Genomic DNA, 21,922 nt, shown 5'->3' on the forward strand with positions numbered 1-21,922 from the left:
ATGTCTGTCTATATGTGTGTAATTACTTGATTAGATACCTTATAATTTTCACATAAAAATGTTTGTTTTTCTGGAAGAGTTGTTGGTGGCTCCCCTGAATTTATCTCGCCAAGATGGCTTCCCCTGCTGAGTCACGGCACCCATAATAGTCCTGTATGGCTTAATATAAAATGAAGCACTGAAACAGCCAAATGACTCTACAAATGATTCTCTCAATTTGAAGTGATTCACTCAAAATGAGTTCAAACTCCCCCGTGCAAAAGACTGTCAATAGGTGATACCCTGGGACTTCCAGGCTCCCACACCAGCAATGAGTCAGCCCTGTCACTGATATCTGAGCACTTAGACCTTCCCGAGTCACTAAGCCATAACAGGTCTCATTTCATTCCTAGATAAATGTCGGTAATCCTTTGGCCCGAAAAATGTGGGCTTGACAAGTCGATCCACAATGGGCTAAGCCAAAGACCCGTGAAGGGATTGCCAGTGCCTCAAGGTGGTGGCTAATCAAACAGAGACCCCAGACACTGGATATGCTCACCAGAAGAACAGTCACCAAACAGAGCCAAAACAACCAGGCTACAAATGGGGACCATGGCACACTGTATAAACAAGAATGTGAATCCCAGCACAACCAAAAGAATAACCCCAGCCAAGAGCCCAAACAGAGGGGTCAAGAACCCATCAATAGCCCAAGGCAAGTCTTTCCACCCTGGTGCCTGGCCTCTCAGGGGCGATCTCAAAAACACAAACAGCCAGCATGTGGAAAAGCTTTAAAGATTTCTTATAAAGAAAGTGATCTAGGCATGGTTTTGGACAGAAAACTGTCACCAAAAGGGCCACATAAAGAACATTGTTTAACCACTGCACTGCGCAAAGCGCCTTTAGGCGCTCAGAGAGTTGTGCTTTTTGTTTTTTAATTTGGCTATATTTTAATGTTTTTTAATGTTTTCATTACTATTTGTGTTTTGAAATGGAAATAGTTGACTTTGGAAACATTTTGACATTAAATTTACCTGAACATTTGTAAAAATAATAAAAATATGTCCTTGTCAATTGCATCAAGACGTTTTTGCCGAAAATAGGTGAGCAGTGCAAGGGTTAAGCATATGCATATGCTCAAGGAGCATATGCTACGCTTTCCAACATCAGAATCACCTTTAAATATATGGATGGTGAAATATTGAAGAAGTTGTTCATGCCCTTTGTGAGACCACTTTTACCCTACACATACAGAACAAACTGGCCGACTTCTCGTAGTGTTCAAAAGAGAGCTTGACAAGCACCTTCAAAGGATACCTGATCAACCAGGCTGCAACTCCTATGTGAGTGATACTTCATACAAGCAGTGAGTCATACGTCAATGATACATCAACTTTTGATAACTCGATCAAACAAGCTGTTACTTGGAGCAGCCCGCAGGCCCACATATCCTCTACAACCCGGTTGATCTGGGAGTTCTTGCAGGAACTTATCTAAATGCTTCTTCTTGAGGTTATCTTGAGATGATTTCGGGGCTTTAGTGTCCCCGCGGCCCGGTCCTCGACCAGGCCTCCACCCCCAGGAAGCAGCCCGTGACAGCTGACTAACACCCAGGTACCTATTTTACTGCTAGGTAACAGGGGCATAGGGTGAAAGAAACTCTGCCCATTGTTTCTCGCCGGCGCCTGGGATCGAACCCAGGACCACAGGATCACAAGTCCAGTGTGCTGTCCGCTCGGCCGACCGGCTCTTGAAGACATCCATCTTTGTTCCGGATGCCTTTGTGTATGGTAGATCTCGGATCCCCAAGCCCCAAGCTCTGATTGCAAAATCCCCAAGTTGGGGGTCAGATTCTAGTCCTGTCTCCTAATTTGTCAATGTGGATCTCAGAAGCCTGGCACGATTCATGGGGTTATCAGTGCCAGCACGTAAACACTGGGAGGTCTCGAGGGCCTACCAGAAAAGGACATTTCACTACGTTTAATGATTTATTGTTTTAATTTAATAATTCAAACAGGGTTATCCATATTTTTGGATAGATTAATTTTTTTTTTAATATTTTATACTTTTATAATTTTACATTTTTACATAGGTTTTGCGGAATAGAATACATTGCATTGTAACACTGTTGTGTCGAGGAGCAAAAGCAAATTGTGCTGACTTGGAAGGCACCACCCCACTGCATTTAGCAGCTGCCCAGTGCTCTACGACTTTAGTTCAGGTTAGTCTGAATAAATCTTTTTGGAATTATGAATATATAATTGATACACAGGAATTTAATAAATTTAGGATAAAATGCTAATGAGTTTACATGTATTCAGCTCCCCTGGCAAAATGTCAGGTGAGCTCTTGTGTGACGGAGTGTCTGTCGTCCATTATTTTTTATATATCTTTTTTCTGTGGGGAGCCCCTTCTGCTCCCTGGAGCTATTGAACTGATAGCCAAAGATGTTGCCGAAGATGGCAGCCAAGGCAGCAAACTTACGAATGTCATTTTTCACATTTTTTTACCGAAGTCGAGGCGTACAAATAACGCCAAAGAGCTGCAAATGGACACAACACATGATGCACCCCAGGCCTGACAAACCAACCAACCCAAGGGCCCCTCCGGAAAGCTGCCATCTCATTCTTCGCTAGAAAAGAAGAAGACGGCTGCAACCGAACAAACCGACTACCAGGACCAAAGGAGCAGAAACCCCTGTGCAGGAGGAAAGCATGAAGCTCACCAATCCGACCCCCCCAGAGGTCAATGCCAACAGAAACAGAGCCTTGGAAAAACTATCTTGAACCGAAGGAGCCACCACAAACCGAGGAGAAGAGAGAAAAGAGAACACACTGTCCAAGGACCAGGACGGCTCAGGCGCATGAGCAGGCCATAGGTGAAGCAAACTCTATTGACTAATGCCCTAGACTAATATATCACATATCAGTCCGATAGCTCCAGGAAGCCTCCAGGGCTCGCCCAGAAAATGGTGTTTCATTACATTAAATGCTGGTTTTTTGTTCATTTCCATACATATTTACCAGTTTCTGCAGACATTACATACTGTTCTTGTAATGCTCTATACTCTTGCAGACACCTCACCTGCCTAGATATGCTCTCACTTCTGCTGCATTCATAGACATCCCCACTTACATATTATACCCTTATTCCATTCATACACATCCCCACTTACATATTATACCCTTATTCCATTCATACAGACACCCTATTCGCCTATTTATGTTCTACGTGTACACACACACCCTACATTTCCACATAGGCCCTCACTCGTATAGCCATCCCATCCTCATCTACTGTCATTCTGTCTACATTCTTCTTTACACCCACATACTGTATACCTTCACTCATCTATGTTATGTATCTCCATCTTTTCATTGCATTAGCATGAATCATAGGGTAAATTATGATTATGAACAAACCATAATGTTCAGAAAAGCAAGTTTGCTACATGAACAAATGACTGTAGTTTAAACGTAAAAACAAAAACTCTTGTGCGCAAAATAAATAAGCTTTTAATAATTTTTATTTTTCAGATTTATAAGTACAGTATATTTATGGTTTATAAAGTAAAGAGCTATATAACTGAATATATAACAATAATTTTAAATACAGTCACTATTCAAATAGGGTACATATGCCTTTCTTCTTCTTCACAATACGTGCAGTTTGCATGAAGTTATATCCTCCCAATGACTGCACGAGTAGTAATGTAGAAAGATGCACATGCTACAATGCACAGCGGCACATCAATGGTCACGATATGACAGAGGCGGGAAGATAACGACACCGTCCACGTGGGTGAGGATATAGGCAAAAGAAACAAACAAGAGGAAAGGGACGCAGGACGGGAATAATGAGAACAGAAGGCGAACGCAAAGCATCGCCACAATAGAGAAAGTGAGGGATGTAGGCAAGAGACGGAGGGTGGGAGGCGAAGGATGTGTAGGAGGCAGGTGTGAAGCAGATGTGAAAAAGTAAAGGAGGTGGGAGCAGAGGAAGGTACAAGGAGTGAATGTGTAGATGGTCAGAGAAAATCAGGACCGGACAGGTGAGGTTAGGACAGGGCAAGGTACGTAGACAGAATGCGGAGCCTTACAGCGGAGACGCAAACGCATCGGTCTTCTTAGAAGCGCCAGCAGGCCAACAGGAAGAAGACCTAGGAGAGTCGCGAGGACAAGTCGTGGGAGAGTGTGGTTTATGGGGCCCGTCAGGCAAGGTGGCAGGGAGCTTGGAAGTCGGGACGACGGAAGATTGCTTCCTCTTGGTACCGGGGGTAGAAATTTGTGGCAAGGCAGCCTGGGGAGAGACACGGGAAAGGCGCACCAATGAGTTTCTCAGGGCGGTGTCCAGCATCATTTCAAACGCATTGGAGATAGCAGAGGCAGTTGTGGTAGGTTGGACGTCAACCAAGGAGAAGCGGAGGAGGGATGCGTCGGGCCAGCCTCAGGAATGGGGAGGATGGACTGTGGAAAGAATTTAGTAAGGAGTTGGAACAGCGCCTTTTCAAGGGCATCCACAACGCGAGTGACAATAATGTAAACAAGATCAGGACTCAGTGGTACGGCGTGTGGGAAAGAAGAGGTCTCAGGGGTGATAGGAACATCATTGACAGACAGGTCATGCCCAGGCAAAGGCGGCGGCAGAGTGGGAAGCAGGGCGTGATGAGGAACTGGGTCAGAACGTAGCAAAGCACAACTGGAAAGCAGGGTGACAGCGGGGAGAGGCTTAGTGAGCGCCACTATGTAGGAAGGACATTGCTTGAAGGTGATGGCATGATCATCACCACAGTTGGGGCAGCAGAGTATATCGGACATGTAGGCACGAGTATAATGGGAACCAGAGCATTTGCCACATTTGATATCGTTGGTGCAACCTTGTGAGGTATGGTGAAAACCTTTACAATGAAAGCATGGAGTGGGATGGGGGGGACTTACACCTCCAATTTATGGAGGAGGCCATTAATCCAAACCAGATCAGGGGAAAAGGAGCCAAGAAAAGTAAGGAGGGCAGTGCCGGTATCACACAGTTGACCATTAGTCCTACACAGAAACTTCCTGGCACCAAAAATCGAAATGTCAGCATTCTGTAGTTGTGCCTTGATGTCGTCTGCACCAATGTCAACAACATGCCGGACCACATAACGTACCAAACGGTCACCCAGAGGTGTATAGCAACGAACTTTGTAACCACAGATGTCAGTAACGTCCGTAAGCTCCAGGTCCTCGGAGTGATTGTGGTCCACCACAATCGAAGTTCCTGCATTTATTTGGTCTGATGTCGTGCACTTTGATCTTAAAGAACATGGGAATGGCATGATAAAGGAGGCTTTGCACCCTGTTATTTCCCAAAACGCTCTAATCAATGGGCGTATCGGCATCAAAGGCAATGATGAACGTTTGTTGTCCAGGAGAACTCGTCCTATGTTGAGCAAGTGGAGAGCGTAGAAACGAAGGCCGCGGAGGGTCACAAGGTACCTCAGTTTGTTGGTGACGTTTTGCCTCCAATCTATTAGCCTTACTATGATGATTACTGTCCAGGAAAACACCCTCTGGATTCCCCTCCAAGACCAGGAAAACGATGCAATCGGAATGCATGCCATGTAACAACGGGTCCTGAAAGGGGAAAAGGAAAGGGGGATCAAAGGGAATCAGGAATGTCACTGGGAGAGACGCTGCGTGCACCACCATCCGTCGTCATGGTCGGCCGGCAAGTCCCCCACACTTGCCTTTAATTTAATATAGCATCATGTGTGATAAGTTCATTATGAATTGATTTAAAATGATTTTGATTAATAAACTAAGCACATTCCTTTCTTTATAGGCCTTCATTGTGTTTGGAGGAGATATTAATGCCATGAATAAGAGAGGAGAGACACCAAGGCATCTGGCTGCATCTTGTAAAGTGGATGACAAGATAAAAGGAGCTGAGAGAGACAAAGTCATATATCTACTGCATACAGTTGGAGCTAAAAGGTACAGTAGCTTCTTCGTATTTAATTTGTCAAGTGATTAATTTTTGCAAATGATTACGTTAATGTTTCTTAATGAATAGTTTTTTATTGGTTTCAAATTTACAGGTGCCAAGTAAAATTAGCTTCATGTTCAGATGGATGTCTGGATGAAGGCAATTTTAATGGTGTTCCACTCTATGAAAAACCTTTACTTCGTTCACGCTGGATTATGGATGAATATCTCTCAAGTAATCAAATAGCAGAATCAATAAGGTAGGTATTAAGGTATTTCAGTTATTATTCGACTTTATAAGCAGTGTTATTTCTAAAGGAACACAAGTCATGTGCCTGTAGATTGGCTTCCATTTTGTGGGACAGAAAGCCTGTTAAGTTTAGTGATGCCCCTCTTTCGCCAGTTAATGGCCTACAGGATACCTATTTTCTATTAGATTGATAGACGATTCGGGTGTAAGACAATATGGCCAAATGTCTCGTTGATCCTAGGACTTGAATCTGGGGACATTCGGCTGTGAGCCAGCTGTGCTGAACTCTTGTGCTTTCACAGTGTAACCTAATTCCAGACATTCAATTTTTATCTATTTGCCAATTATAGTGTTATCTTTTGCAACCAAGAAATCAATGCATAAATGTTAAAATAAGGCAAATGGTATCGTGGGATTTATGTGTACTGTATAATCCTCAAATGTACCAGCAATACAAACAAGCAAGAAACAACTTGGGGGACCATCGACAAGCTGCCAGCTTCCTGTCCTCGTCGAGGCCACTAGGGTTAGTAGCCCCTCAGGTAAATCAGGTAAAAATCTATGCTGCAGTGAGGAAAGAGGCAGAAAGAATCTTTGAGAAAGGTATAGTGGACAAATGTAAAAGAGAACTAGGCCTATTTTGATAATTTATTAAAAGTAATTTCGAGATAAAGGATAAAATACAGAGGTTGAAAATGGGGAACAGATTCATGGAGAATGAAAACAAATGTGTTAAACATTAAATGAACCATTCCAAAGTGTGTTTGTGAAAAATTAGGTTTTCAGAGAACCGGACACAATACGAATTTTAGAGAATAACATGGAGTACATAGAGGTGTGTCTTGGGATGAAGTGAAACTGAAAAAACTGGTCCCATTCAACTGTTGTTATTGTTATAAACAACCTCCTGGTGCTTCGGAGCTCATTAACTGTTTAATAATTGGAAACAAAGCTGCCAAAGATTGAGAAAAGATGTACAGGTTCGTTAGTGCTTGCGTAAGTGCTTTCGTGAATCTGGCCCCAGGAGCCAAGCCATCCCCCCAAAGCCCCAGCCACACAAGAAAAGGCCAGGGCAACCGAAAAACACTAAGGGGGCCCACTGGTCAGACCCATACGCACCGGCAGGATGAATAGGCTCAAATGCCTCCGCCGCCACTCCGGAAGGGGAAACCTCTGAAACCACCCGAGCCTCAACACCAACTAAACCTCACCCCACCCACGAACCTGCTGATGATGCAGAGCCGGAAACCAGGGAGGGGGAGACCGGATGTACAACAAAAGGGGAAGGAAGGGCAGAAGGTACCAAGATGAAGTGACTCCCATCCCAAGTCCAGGTCCCGAAACCCAAAACGGGGCAGTCTCAGGGCATTCGGGGAAGTGACGAACTCATTGCGTTGCAGCAACAGAGCCCAGCATGCAACGCAGCTGCTGCCTGCACCCTCAGATCATGATCAAAAACGAGGTTGAACAGGAACACGCACGAAAAGCAACATCACATGACTCCGGGTCAAAGGAACCACCATCTAGATGCCATCACTACAGGCAGCACGGCAGAGGCACAACCGGTGAATGTCACCCTGAGATAAGGGGACAGAGCAACCATCAACCTCGCACAAAGCAAGGGAGGACTCGAGGGTCACATCCATCGGACCACGGATGTCCACTCGTTTGGCTTTCGGTAGCAATAGTTTCACCAGAATTGGGGTTTGTCTTAGGACGCCTACCTTTCTGGGTGCCAGATCTAGTCGGTGGCAAACATAGAATGCTTCCAATCACATGGGGGTTTCTATAGGCCATTGCTCCTTGCTCCTTTCTGAGGGGGCCAGGTTCTGGCTCATGGTCCCCGGTAGGCAAGAACTCCATGCACTTTGACTGATGCCAGAAAGCTAATAATTACATATCAGCCTGGATAGGTCCGGGGAGCCGACGGGGCTCCCCCTAGAAAACTTCCTATTGCCTTCAGTATATCATGAAGAGTGTTTTGCTGACTGTATTTGGTACAGATGGCACTCCTCAGAATTCCAGATTCAGCGTCCTTTATAAACTGAACTTTTTGTTCAAAATTGACTTCACTGCTTGTTGAAACCCTGAACAACAGATTTCTGGCATTTCATAATGCCATTGTGGCAGGATGCAATATATATTCACAAATATAAAAAGGTGAAAGAGGGGAAGGACTTTGTCCACCATGGGGAAACACAAAAACAAGGCTGAGTCGTCGGAACAGGTGCAGAGGTCGCCCCATTGCAACTCGATGGCCAGCAACTACACAGGCCCCTTGAGGGTGGAGGTGCCTGGGGTTGGACTTGCAAACAAATGGTTGGAATAATCGGATGGTTAAGATTCAGAAAAAGACAAAACACACAGCCCATAGCAGAATGGACAAACTACAATATTCACTCACTGACGTTCCACCACCTCTGATGATCTTCATGCTTCTTCACTGTGGCATGTTGCCTTGACCACTCCGACTAGATGCCATCACACCTCGTCCCTTCCTTGAAGCTGCTGCACTGCATAATATTTTTCATGCTGTGTCGCTTCCCATGGACCAGGTGCATGAACCCGTCCACATCACATTGCCTGTACCTTGGCACAGGACCTTTCTGCTCCACCAGTGACCCAGGGTGACAACCATAGTTTTATTTTCTCTACAGATATCTATTGGCATTGGAGAGGGGAAGTACTGTAGCAATTACATCAGAACTGTTAGCGAGTTCTGCTTCATCAGCACACTACTCTCACCCAGTCAACAAACAGCGTTGGTCCAAGCCAAGCCAGCAGATGAACATACTGTATAAGCCTGCAAGAGAACAGATCTTAATTATCCCCAGCTCATCAGCAGTACCACCACAGAGCAGCCAGGAGCAACACCTCTGACCTCCCTTGGCCCAGTTGTTTCACTGGATGGACTTAGTCTACAGCCACCTGACTGCCACCAACTGTGATCTGACATAACCACCACCTGCAGTCTACAGCCTCATCTTATGGCACTTAGTCTCCCAGTGCCTTATCAACATACATCAACCAATGCAACCATTGAAATAAATATATATACTGTTAATTATCTTGTGTGTTTTATATACCCTGACAGAAGGAACGGTAAAGAGTTTAAAGAACATCAGTCTGTATTCAAATTATCTACAAAACAATACCCAAGTGTGCATGCCTAGCACTAATGCCTCAGTCTCAAGAGGCAGCAGGCTGTGGGAAGAGCTACTGTAAATGTTAATTGGAAATTCTTTGCTGCTCTGTTGACAGTATGGGTGCCGACATCTTGTGGTGGTCTGGAGTATCAGCCAGGCAGGCCAATAGCTAGCAAAATAATACTTAATAGTTTCTTTGAGGCTGAGTAGTACTTGGGGTTGTGGGGGTTTGAGAGTATATGAGTGAACCTTCTTTAGGTCATTCTGAGCTGTATTAAGTTTTATCCAATCTTCTCCTACCTCCACTATGACTTGACTAGGACTTAAAAAATGCCCTACTTCTCTGTGAAGTATATGTCTACCAAACTTGACTCTGTGTTGTACTGTCCTTGGGAAGAGCAGGACATTGCCAAAGGTAACAACCAAGTACAGCATTACAGTTCAGAAAACAAGACAGAAATATATACAGTTCTTACACTAAGTACTGAATAATGCCACAGAATATTGGTGCTTGGTCATTGGCCTATTTCTCACCACAAAAAAAAAATTATCACTATTGAACTTATTTATACATGATTTGTAATACTATCATATATTTCATAATATTTTTTAGCTGAGGATCATTGAGTACATGTTGATATCATATAAATAACATAAAATAATGAGCATCTGAATTTTATTATAGTGATGATAATTAATTATTTTAACATACAGGTGGCAAGTAACAAATCGCAGTAACCAGCAGCGCACTGGTAGAGTGCTGTGCCTGGACGGAGGAGGAATCAAAGGACTGGTCATGACACAAATGCTGTTTGTCATCCAGGAGATGCTGGGGAAACCTATTCAAGAGTGTTTTGATTGGATATCTGGCACCAGCACTGGTGGCTTCTTAGCTCTGATGTTATGTTCAGGTAATAATATAAAAGCTTGGTAAGTGTGTCATACTCAAAGATAAAGTTTATTTTTCCAATTATGAAACCAGTTGGTATTTGTAAGCATTACCATTGAAAAGCTGCATGAAATGCCTATTCCAACATTATGGTTCTGTTATTTGGTTGCATTCATTGAGCAACGCTATGGGTGGATAACCATAGGTTCCAATGCTTGGCCTTGTCTCACAGCTGCTTAGGCAACCTCGGGTGTATCACTGGGTACTTGATTTGCAGAAATATGTAACTTTCATTGGGCTTTTCTGCCATGATCTGTAAAGAAATCCAGACTTTGCCTTCTGGCAGTTAAACTGCACCTTTGGTGAAAGATACCTTCCCAAGGCAATTTCTCTTATCTTGCCGAGACTCCTTGATGCTGGTGGCTGTTCTGGTGCCTGTGCCTACAACTTCTTTTGGTTCAGCAGTATGCTGCCCTGCTAGTGTAACACGGGTTATGGTCCTCTCTCTCTACTTCTCTACCTTCTACTCCCTCTACCCGTATTCTTACTTTTTATTCTCTACCAAGGGACTCCAAAACTTTTACCAAAGCCAACTCCACGCCACGTGGTCCTAAGACGATTGACCGACTTAGGATTCTACACCCAGTATGACGTGACCTAGGCTCTGAGCAAAACTCTAGAGTCGCCTCTACGCTGCCACCACCAGACCAGTAACACAAGAGCAATGATCGAGGTCTGGATCGATCACGCTAATTAATCAACCTAGGGGCTTGATCCCCACTAGTAGTTTATAACCTCGGAAACTTGAGTGTGGAATTAATTAGATGGGGATGATGAATTCCGATCCGATGTTAGAATCGGCGCCCAATCCAACTCTGCCTCGTGTGGACCACGTGACCAGGACAAGTGTACACATAAAACACATGGAAACAATAAAAATGCAAATTCTTAACTTAATTAATTTATTAAAAGAAAACTAAAACAAAAAGCTAAATATGTTCACTCCCTGTCACTTTAACACTCCCTACTTGACCTGAATGGCAAATGAGACTATTTCTATACATAACCATAGCAACTATACCTCTATGTTTTCCAGCTAAGATGTTGGGCTGGTCTCGGGGAGAGGTAAGATGTTTGACCTCTCCCAGCTGCTTCCGTGACCACACTGATCTTTTCCTCGTCTGGTCTACCCCAGACAAGAACATTGTAACCTTCCGCCTAGTCAAAGTTTCCAAGTTACTAGCAAGGTTTAAGTTATAACAATTAACCTCTGTTTGTACTGAATTGATCCAGACTGGTTGAATTATTTTACTGAATTAAATTACAAACATCTAACGGCAGAGCTGTTCCCGATCCCCAAAATGGTTAATTGAACTTTGAGAAATACTAGACATGTCAACCCTGCTGACCTATGACCGCCGGTCACTCCGCCTTAAAAGTTAGATCTGATTCGTGACGTCACTGATGGTGACTTAAACTCAATAATTAGAATACTCTTGATATTGTATCCAGTACTATTATACAATACAATTTTAATGCAAAATGAATAAAGGCTAATTTTCTCTAAATTACTGAATACTATAGGATGATTCATTATACGCAGCTATGAACAAAGATGCCCGCCATTTGTGACTCAGACCTGCTAATTCCCAGGGGACTGGGCGTTGTTGAGAGGTCAGGTCCCTACTCGAACTTCTGGAACCTTCTGGAATAATTCTTACAACAGCCTAGTTTGTTACACTAGCAGCCTCCTCTAGGCACCACTCTGCAACACAGTAAAGTGTTTCTATGCTTATTCTTCATTTTAAACACTACTTAAGGAAGCAACCGATTGTAATAACTCAGAAATAAGGCTTCGAGTTAATGAGAAGTTCCTTTTTAAAATGTATCATTTAGCACCTGCTGTTCCTCATCTCCTGTACTAAAAATTCCTTCTTAGTTTCAGGCCATTGAACCCTGGGGTGATTTGTACTAGCACCTAGTTACAGTCAATAGGGGGATCAGGCAGCCCAGCTGGTGGTTATTGAGAGCCAACATCTGGTAGTCATCTGTGATGCACATGAGGGGTAGATGCTTTCGTGGAGGATGTTGCTTCCGCTCAGTTCCGCAAGCTTTCTTGTGCATTTTTTCACCTCCGGCCTGCTCATGCACTGCCTGAGTCTTTAGACAGTGTTCTCTCTTTTCTTTCTTCTTCTTCTTCTCACTTTGTTGTGGCCCCTTCGGTTAGGGATTGCTTTTGGAATTCCTTGTTTTTGTTGGCATTGGCCTCTGGGGGTCGGGTTGAGGAGCATCATGCTTTCTTCTGACATCGGGAGTTCTGTTCGTTTGCAGCCTTTTCTGGAGTAGAATGAGATGGCTAGCTTCCGGTGTGGTCCATTGGTTGTGGATGCTTGGTTGGTTAGGCTGAGGGTGCATCACATGTTGTGTCTGGTAGCGGCTTTATGCCACCAGACACACAACACAGGCCACTGGTTCTGTGATGGACACTCTTTGGATGGATCCAGATTCCCTGGTTCCATGGCTCGTGTGTCTCAGTTTGTCCGCAGTGTCATCAAGTCCAGCCAACCTGGGGTCTACCCAGGTTGGGTATAAGCCCATGACCTTAGCAAGTATACTTTTTTTGGAAGTTTTGGCAACTTGTCCTGGGTAGACATTCAAGCATGGAGGTTTTGGAGGTCAAACAGGGTCCTGACTGCCAGGTATCTAGGTTTTTTTCTAGGGGAGTTATTTTTATCTTTTAGGATGTAGACTGCACAGATTAACCAGACAGTGGTCTGTTTTGATTCCCCTACCTTTCTGGTTCCTTTCTCCAGTCGATGGTAATTATGACATACTTTAAATGTAAAGTGCTTATAGGTCATTGCTCCCTGCATCTCTCTGAGGGAACCAGGTTCTGGCTTGTGGCTCGTGGTAGGCATAATAACTCCTGTGACTGATGAACCCAAACTAATATAGCATACATGAGTTCGCATAGCTTCAGGGAGCCTCGGGGCTCACCCAGAAAATGACATTTCATTACATTGAACACTGTTTTTTTAACGAACTGAAGTAAAATTATCCAAATGCTGTACAAATTGATTTTGTTTACATAAAATTGGTCCCATAGCACTCAACACACATGCCATACTATTTTATCAGTACTGTATGTATGGATCCATAAATGAGAGTGAAAGGGTTAAATAAAACTGTATACTGTATATGGAAGGGATATTTGATGATGATTAATAAATAAATCAGTTGTTGTTAAAAATAGAATGGATGTAAAGTACACTGGTACCTCAGTTTTCAAATATAATCCGTTCTCAGAGACAATTCGAAAACCAAAACAAATTTTCCCACAAGAAATAATGTAAATTGAATTATCCGTTCCACACCCCCAAAAATATTAACTAAAAAACACATTTTATACAAAATAATACTCTAGGTATCTTACCTTTATTGAGGACTCTTGTTGGCATATGGAAGACAGTGAGGAAGGTGGGAGGAGAGGTGTTAGTGTTTTGAAGGGGAGTCCCCTATCATTGTAACAGCAGTGATGACATTTCTGGGGTAATCTCTCTTACATTTTGCAGGCATACCACTAGGACCTGGTTGTGGCTCACTGCTTGCTTGTTTTACTAAGAATCTGTCTACAAACTCTTGTTTTTCCTTACATTTTAAAACTTGTGTGCAGTGAGACTCACTATGATCACATTGTCTCACTATGAATGATCTCTTGTTTTTCCTATGTCGTCATCCTCACAACTATTTTCTTAAGTTGAACTTTGCCACTGACTTTCTTGGAATCCATGGCATGATATATAATAACAACTTTTATGTTTAGAAACTAAATAAAGCACAAAAAAACTAAATTCTTCACAAAGAATTCAAGCGCGGTCGTCTCTAGGCGGGAGACACGGATAAACTGAAGCGCGCCATGTGCTCGGTTGGCCCATACTGTACTTGTATCAACAAACTCGAGCACAGAGGCAAACTTCGAGTACCGAGTCAAATTTTTCAAAGAAATTGAGCTCGAGAACCGAAAAATTCAAAACCAGGGGCATTCAAAAACCGAGGTTCCACTGTATATTACTCTAAAATTATTTGTTTAATAAATTTTTGTTTTCACGTACCCAACATAATTCATGTGATCATATTAACACATTGGTCTTCCTTTAACAGGGAAATCTGTGCAAGACGTACAATCACTGTATTATAACCTGAAGGAAAAAGTGTTTATTGGTGGGCGACCCTATGTAGCAGGGCCATTGGAGGAAATTTTAATAAAGGAGTTTGGCGAGGATACAATGATGAGTAGCATTAAATCTCCAAGAGTCATGATAAGCTCTACTCTGGCTGATCGACTACCACCTGATTTGCATCTCTTCCGTAACTATGAGTCTCCAATGAGTGTTTTAGGTGAGTTTTAAAATTAAGTTGTTTGTACCAATAAAAATAAAAACACAAATCCAACACTCTTGAACATCAACAGCAAATTGAACTCGGACGTATAGGTTTAATTTACCTAAAAAAATCTTAAAAGTTATTCAGGAAATAGATAAATGTATATTTGTCACTGCAACTAATGAAAATGAGAACATTGATGAAATATTTTTTCAATGCTGGAGGAAGATAGTAAAAAATATCATACAGTATAGAGGGTGAGACATGTATGAAACAAAATATTCATCGAATTCATAGAAATTAAATAATTTGAAGGTGATACAATTTTGTGCAGTATGAGAAATGAGTGAGTAATGTAGAGAAGTGTATATATATAGTACTGTATACTGTATGGTAATTAAGAATATGTATAGTGGGTAGAAGAAAAACTTGAAGGACTTTGAAGTACTCTTATGTTAATGGCATTAAGAAATGAAAACAGTTTTATGAAATATAGACATTTTGACTATGTATACTGTCAATGCTTTCTGCTTATTATGTATTTCTGATGCCATTTAAGGAGACACTTTAACTGAGTGTGTTATGACACCCTCGACTTTCCTACCTCTATGAGTGAGGGTGGGGCAGGATTTTCCTCCTCGCTCCCAATAAACCATGAGAGAGTAATATGCCTAGTGAGATGGTGTTGACTCTGGGTTACCAGTGTGTAAGTTCTGGAGAACCACTGAGGGAACCACTCCAGCAAAGTTCTATAAACAGTACTTGGCAGTATGAAGCTAGTTTATATATACTGGCATCTTGCCATCACATATGATAATGATGTCCATTATCTGTTTTTTAACTCCTCACTTCTATATTCTGTGTTTAGATTCATGTGACTGATATTTTTAATAATTGTGGCATTAATACTTAAATACAGATAGGGTAATTTTGTGGTTAATGGGTCAGATGTCAAAGATACTATTGTATACAGTATGTAAACTATATTTGGTTTATGTTCGGCTTATTTCATCTGCTTAGTTCACTTTTTGGAGGATGTATTCGTCCACTTAATGTAGATCAAATTTGCCTTTAATTTCAGGAATACAAGAAAATAATGTTTTCATGACTACACAGGCACCTGATAAACAAAAGATGTGGCTTGCGGCTAGATGTTCTGGAGCTGCCCCTACATATTTTAGGTATTGTTTTCAATATTACTCTTAAATTTTAAAGGTGCCATTTCTCTTAATTATCTTAAATTTAAACAGAACAAAACTAGAGGTATGCTAGTGTATCTGTGGGATTGGTGTATTTTTGTGGTACAGTACTGTCTATGCTTGCTAATCTTAATCACGTGGTCTCCCTGGGAATGGTGTATTTTTGTGGTACTGTCTATGCTTGCTAATCTTAATCACGTGGTCTCCCTACCCCGTATGGAGACTGTATGAGTTACCTGGACTTGTGAGTTACCCAACTTTTTACCAGGAAAGCTAAAAAATTTATATATTCATAATTTTTTGTATCATAACCAACATAATTTCTATTGCCACGTGTAGTACAATAAACATAAATTTACACTGTTAGGGAAAGGATCTTCATATACATAGAGTACTCAAGTAATTTATTGACAATAGCAGAAATTTCAACTTGTTAGTTCTTCATCTTGCTTGTTGAAGGCTTCAGTTTTTCATTTACCTAAATAACCCTACACTAAAATTACTGTACAAGAAAAATTACAGCTGCTTAGGCTTCACTGGTTGAAAGGTCCTTGGCTTGCCAGTGATGCTTTACTTATTGGAGGTTTCCTGCTGAGGCTTTGCTGCTTGAAGATCTTTGGCTTTCTGTTTTAATCAAATAAGACTGGTTTTGCTTGTTTCCTTTTTTCACTGGCCTCTATAATCAGTTCTTTGGTCTGCCTCAAATACTGATACATACAGTATTTCCAACTTCTGGATTAATGCTGTTGGATGAAATATTATTTACTTTGTCAATATAAGTCATGAGGTCACTGTATTTAGTTGTCTGTACTTGGCTAGTTGTGCTTGCGGGGGTTAAGTGCTGGTCCCGCCTCTCAACTGTCAATCAACTGGTGTACAGATTCCTGAGCCTACTGGGCTCTATCATATCTACATTCGAAACTGTGTATGGAGTCAGCCTCCACCACATCACAGCTTAATGCATTCCATTTGTTAACTACTTTGACACTGAAAACATTCCTTCTAATGTCTCTGTGGCTCATTTGGGTACTCTGTGGTGTTACACTCTCTGGTGTTACTTCCTTGTCATTCTCTTCATCCAACTCATCCTCTTGAATAGTACAGTGCATCGCATTTAGACATATAAATCGCCAAAGCCAAAAACTGAGGAACTGAAAGTCATAATGGCTCACAAAATTAATGTAATGTCCTGTTTTCTATTCATGGGTCCTCAGGTTGGGTTCGGGCAATTTAGTACATCACTTTAGTGACACTGTGAATGCTAGAGGCTGCTTCATCATCCTTGTCTTCATTCACCTCACCAGAAACAGACTGGAGAATCTCTTCTTCATTCATCACACCATATCCTAGGTCATTGGGATCTCTTTCTAGCCATTAAACCATATCATACCTCTTAGATGTTACCCAGCATGTCACAACTTGCCATGGATTGCATTAGTAAATCCTTCAAAACTCACATCTTCCTCCTCATTTACTGGAGCTGTGAGGAGTTTCTTCCACAAATTCTTCAAAGTCAACTTCATGACTTCACTCCACATTTTGACAATTATATATGGCTTCCTTTATCAATTTTTTTTTTTTACATTTTCAAGTGTTCTTTTGGCCTTGGTACCTACATCTAGTTCCTCATCTTCCTCAGGAGGTAAAACAACCAAGACTTCATTCAGCATCTTTTTGGTGTACAACCCCTTTGTGGTGCAGATAACACCTTGATTAATGGGCTGGATGAGAGGGGTAGTATTAGGAGACGTGCAAAATATGTTATGTTCCCATCATTTGAGGTTAAAGTGTCAATATGGGGGTGGGCAGATGCATTGACAAACAAGAGCAAAGCCTAATCTTCTTTTGGTCTCACTTTGTGTTTCTTGATTTGATGGTCACTAACTTCCTTGCAAAAAATCACGAAAGAAAAATCTCCTCTATGTAACCAGATAGGGTGAGTGAAGTTAGTCATTCTCCAGTCGATGTTGACCAGGGTAGTAGGGGAGGTGTGAACTGGATAATCTGCCATGGTTTTGAGGATGTTAGGATGTTCTTTGATAAAGTTTTGTTGTTTTTGCATTGTCAGGCATCTTGAAAAATTTTTATGGTCTTACCAATATATTGAGATCATGGGGGCCAACAGTCCCCATATGAAGGCATAGACAACTTCTCTCTCAAGATGTTTCATTGGTGTTAGATGAATTATTCATAAATAAGTTAGTTGGCAGTCTTGTTACTCTTGTAGTAAATTGTGATTTGTATCATCTGGTTATCTTGAGGTTATCTTGAGATGATTTTGAGGCTTTTTAGTGTCCCCGCGGCCCGGTCCTCGACCAGGCCTCCACCCCCAGGAAGCAGCCCGTGACAGCTAACTAACACCCAGGTACCTATTTTACTGCTAGGTAATAGGGGCATAGGGTGAAAGAAACTCTGCCTAATGTTTCTCACCGGCGCCTGGGATCAAACCCAGGACCACAGGATCACAAGTCCAGCGTGCTGTCCGCTCGGCTGACCGGCTCCCTTTAGTTTTGGTGGTGGGGGTAATGTTTCTGTCAGTGATGTCTTTCTGGGCTCTTTCTCTCTCTCTCTCTTTTGTTTTGTGAGCTGTTGAAATGCTGTTGTATAATAGTTTAATAGGTACATCATATTTTGAAGTGTTGGTCATTTCATCAAGAGGTAGCATGGCGGGTCACGTTTTTTTTCATGATCTCTTCACAACATATCTGTTAAGAGTATCCATTGTTGAAAAGAACTTGTCTTTACTATATTCCTCATGAACCTGCTTCAAGCTGGAACTGTGTGAGAGCACGGTTGATATAGGAACAAGGGGGGGGGGGGGGGGTTATAATGACCCCTTGCAGTCCATGTGAGCCCAGAGGAAAACTATGCAATCCAATACGGAGCCCAGAAAGGGAAGTTTCATTACACTCTGTGCACTATTGTAATGAATGTTGCTTTGTCTGAGCTAAACTATCACCATCTAAAAATGACTGGAATTCCCTGTATCAGCAGTGCCAAGCTGTCATGCTGTATAACTCTTCATGATCCTGGCTTTGAACTAAATTTGAAAATTACTTGTTCAATGCTCATTACTAAGCTAACATGGGAGCCATATTCATGATATTTCTTATACTGATTCAGTTTTGAAGGTACTTTATTCAGATATATAATACCACCACAAGTGTACAATCAAAATTTGTTTTTTATTTTTAATATAAGTGTATATTTTCTGGTGTTTTCTCCTCCAGAAGTAATTACTACATAGTAGCAGTATTAGATTAATTATTTTAAAAGCAGTGATCTTAGAAGAGTAATTATTTTTGTTTTGTGACCTTATTTTTATTAGATGTGGCAAGTCAATGAAGAAAGATGAAAGCAGTAAAAGAACTTTGAATACATCCACTAACATGTGGTAACTATGATCTGGCAGGTTGAAGTTTGTTTGAACTTGCAATCACTGTACTTGCAATATAATTCTTCAAGAAATTAGGCTTTTTCCTAATAAAAAAATTCTGCATGAGATCAGCAATTAAAGTACTGTACAATATGTGCATTTGTGATTGATTTTCATTTTAGCATGAGTGACAGCAAGGTTGCCTGAAATAATTTTAACACATACTGTGCTCTTTTTATATTATGCTACATTAATAATACACTAATATGCATTTTGTAAAATGAAAGGTTTTTCACAACTCATAAAAATGTACATCTATATTTTTAATTCATCATTAAATTACAAAGGTACTTTTCTGAATAAAATGTGACTTAAAATGCTGTAGATATAAAAAAAAAAAAAGGAAAAATGACCATGTATCAATTTTTTAGTTTTAATTGGCTTTCAGGAAAGTATTCTTCAATGGAGACAGTGAGTCACAATAATGTGACTGAAGATATGATGAACAAACCAAACCTCAGAAAATGAAGAAACGATGATGTTTCGGTCCATCCAGGACCATTATCAAGTCGTATCACACGACTTGATAATTATTCTGAAAGGACCGAAACATACTCATTTCTTCATTTTCTGATGTGTGGTTTGTTCATCATTCTTCAATGGACTTTTTTTTATTCTTAAACCTATATTTAGATCTCCCAAAGCAATGTTCTGTATATACAGCTGTACACGCAAGATGAACAATGCCACTACTGTTAACCAAAATATCTTATCACAGCTTCATTATTGGCAGTATAGTTATATTTACTTGTAGTGTATTATAGTCGGTTTTGAGAGCTCTTTTACACCCCAAGCCTGGGTCAGGCTGGTGTGGTGATAACTGTTGCTTGCAGCGGCCTGCAGCCTCTCATGTCCACTACACCCCAAGCCTGGGCCAGCACCTAGCAATATTAATTCAATTCTAAAACTGAAATGGCATTTCCTTGGAATGTGTGGAAAATGTCATTACTTTTAATTTATATAAATAAAATTGAAAATGTTGTTTGAACAAGCTCTTGTAAGTATTATTAAGGGGTTATAGATTTGTAAGGAATTACTTTTGAAACTTCACACGTCCAACACTTGTTGATCATGAAGTTCCTCTGTACAGTGATATGAAATAAAGAACAGTATTTTATATCTATAAATGTGGATACATGATTTCTCAGGAGAAAATTATCTTATAATATGTTTACTATTGATTCTTCTAGTGAGATTCTTCTACATCCTTAGCAGTCTGCTTAGTTTTGGTTTCCATTCCTTCTGGCTCAGTGTTTGAACTCGAGCATCTTTCAGTAGATCACTCCAAAGTCCTTCCTTGCTTGTTTGAGTCTCTCCTCTGACCTTTGCGTGTAGTTTCTGATTCAGGTCTATAGTCATCTATACAGTCCATTGGTGGCTTGGCTCTTGGTGTCCCACCTGTGTCTTTTGTCACAGTGACAGTATGAGGTTTCTTGGGGTTCTTTTCATCAGTCATTTTTTTCCCTCTGTTTTGGCTTCGGAGGCTCTTTCCCTTTTTGTCTTGGCAATTTGTGGATTGGCATTTTAAGCTGAATTCTGTCCCCTTCTCTTGTTTGACCTTGGTGGGGCAGCTTTTGTTTGTTTTTAGCGTCGATACTATGCTGAAAGAGTCATTTCATTACATTCAACACTTTTTTTTTTAAGGTTGTTTGACACTTACCTCTTGCCAGTTGATGTCCCCCTCCAGGAAATTCTTGATTGCTGCATCTGGTTTTGTTGTTGTTTATATATTCACTTTTATTACACAGTTGAGGATTCCATTTTTATGGTACCTTCCCTTCCCTCGGGCCTAGTCATCTTTTTCTGCAACTTCAACATTTTCCTTTCATTTTTGGTAAGAATATGGCAATTCTGAGTTCCAGAGGGAATGTTTAGTTATAGACTCTTGTTTGTCCAGCCAGAGGTGCACCATATGCCTTGTCCTATGACCAAAATTTGGTGTGATTTTGTGATTCTCGTGTTGTGTGGATTTATACCTTGTTTGTGGACCCTGTTTCCCTCATTCCTTATTACAAGGCCTGCTTCTCCCATGTCATTCAGCAGAACATTCGGCATATCCAACTGGCAGTTTATCCCCACTCTCATGATGTATGGAAGTTTGCTACTGTCAGTTTGCTTTGCCATTATGTCCCCTCCCTGTTCCTTTCTTTTCCATAGAATTTGAGGGTGTGTTTCTGTTATGGGGGCTCATGAATGTTATGGGGCTCATGAACAAGTGGGTAGTCAGGATGCCATGCGCTGCCATCTGGGGCCAGTCAGGTACTTTACAGCTGAAGTGTTTTATCCTACAGCAGTTTTTGTTTGCCTTGCATATGCATAATGAAATCACAAGTAAGTGATGTACCTACAAGAACATATCGAGGCCGTATGATGAAATCAATCCCACATACAGTGCAAGCTCATTTCGGCGAGCTATATGGGACCAATCCCGATTCAGTACAGTGAGGGATTCCTTCCAGCTGGAAAAGCCTTCAGGAGGCATTTGCAAGATTTAATTTGTTTGAGACAAAAATACATTGCTTCACCTGTTTCATTCTTCCAACATTGCTTCCTTCCCAAAAAAACATTCAGAATATGAATGGAGTCATATTCATACTTTAATATTTTCCACACACTGTGGGCTAATTTCACTGAGCTAAATTTAAATTCAAACTTATCATATTATGGACAACCA

At 41.3% G+C, this 21,922-nt stretch overlaps 1 protein-coding gene across 5 annotated transcripts in view; it reads left to right on the forward strand.

Moving 5' to 3' along the window:
- The window catches only part of LOC123756497 (85/88 kDa calcium-independent phospholipase A2), a 61,230-nt gene that overhangs the window by 26,847 nt on the left and 12,461 nt on the right, over window positions 1-21,922 (forward strand). For 3 of the 5 annotated variants that reach the window (XM_045739725.2, XM_045739723.2, XM_069331309.1), the window contains 7 exons: window positions 2,072-2,200; window positions 5,803-5,954; window positions 6,059-6,205; window positions 10,056-10,252; window positions 14,392-14,628; window positions 15,695-15,794; window positions 19,141-19,206. In XM_045739725.2, the coding sequence (XP_045595681.2) occupies window positions 2,072-2,200; window positions 5,803-5,954; window positions 6,059-6,205; window positions 10,056-10,252; window positions 14,392-14,628; window positions 15,695-15,794; window positions 19,141-19,206 (1,028 nt within the window). The remainder of the gene's footprint in view (window positions 1-2,071; window positions 2,201-5,802; window positions 5,955-6,058; window positions 6,206-10,055; window positions 10,253-14,391; window positions 14,629-15,694; window positions 15,795-19,140; window positions 19,207-21,922) is intronic. The other 2 variants (XM_069331307.1, XM_069331306.1) reach the window with 1 other exon arrangement.

Source organism: Procambarus clarkii, chromosome 25, assembly GCF_040958095.1.
Source record: "Procambarus clarkii isolate CNS0578487 chromosome 25, FALCON_Pclarkii_2.0, whole genome shotgun sequence".
Taxonomy (NCBI): Eukaryota; Metazoa; Arthropoda; class Malacostraca; order Decapoda; family Cambaridae; genus Procambarus; species Procambarus clarkii.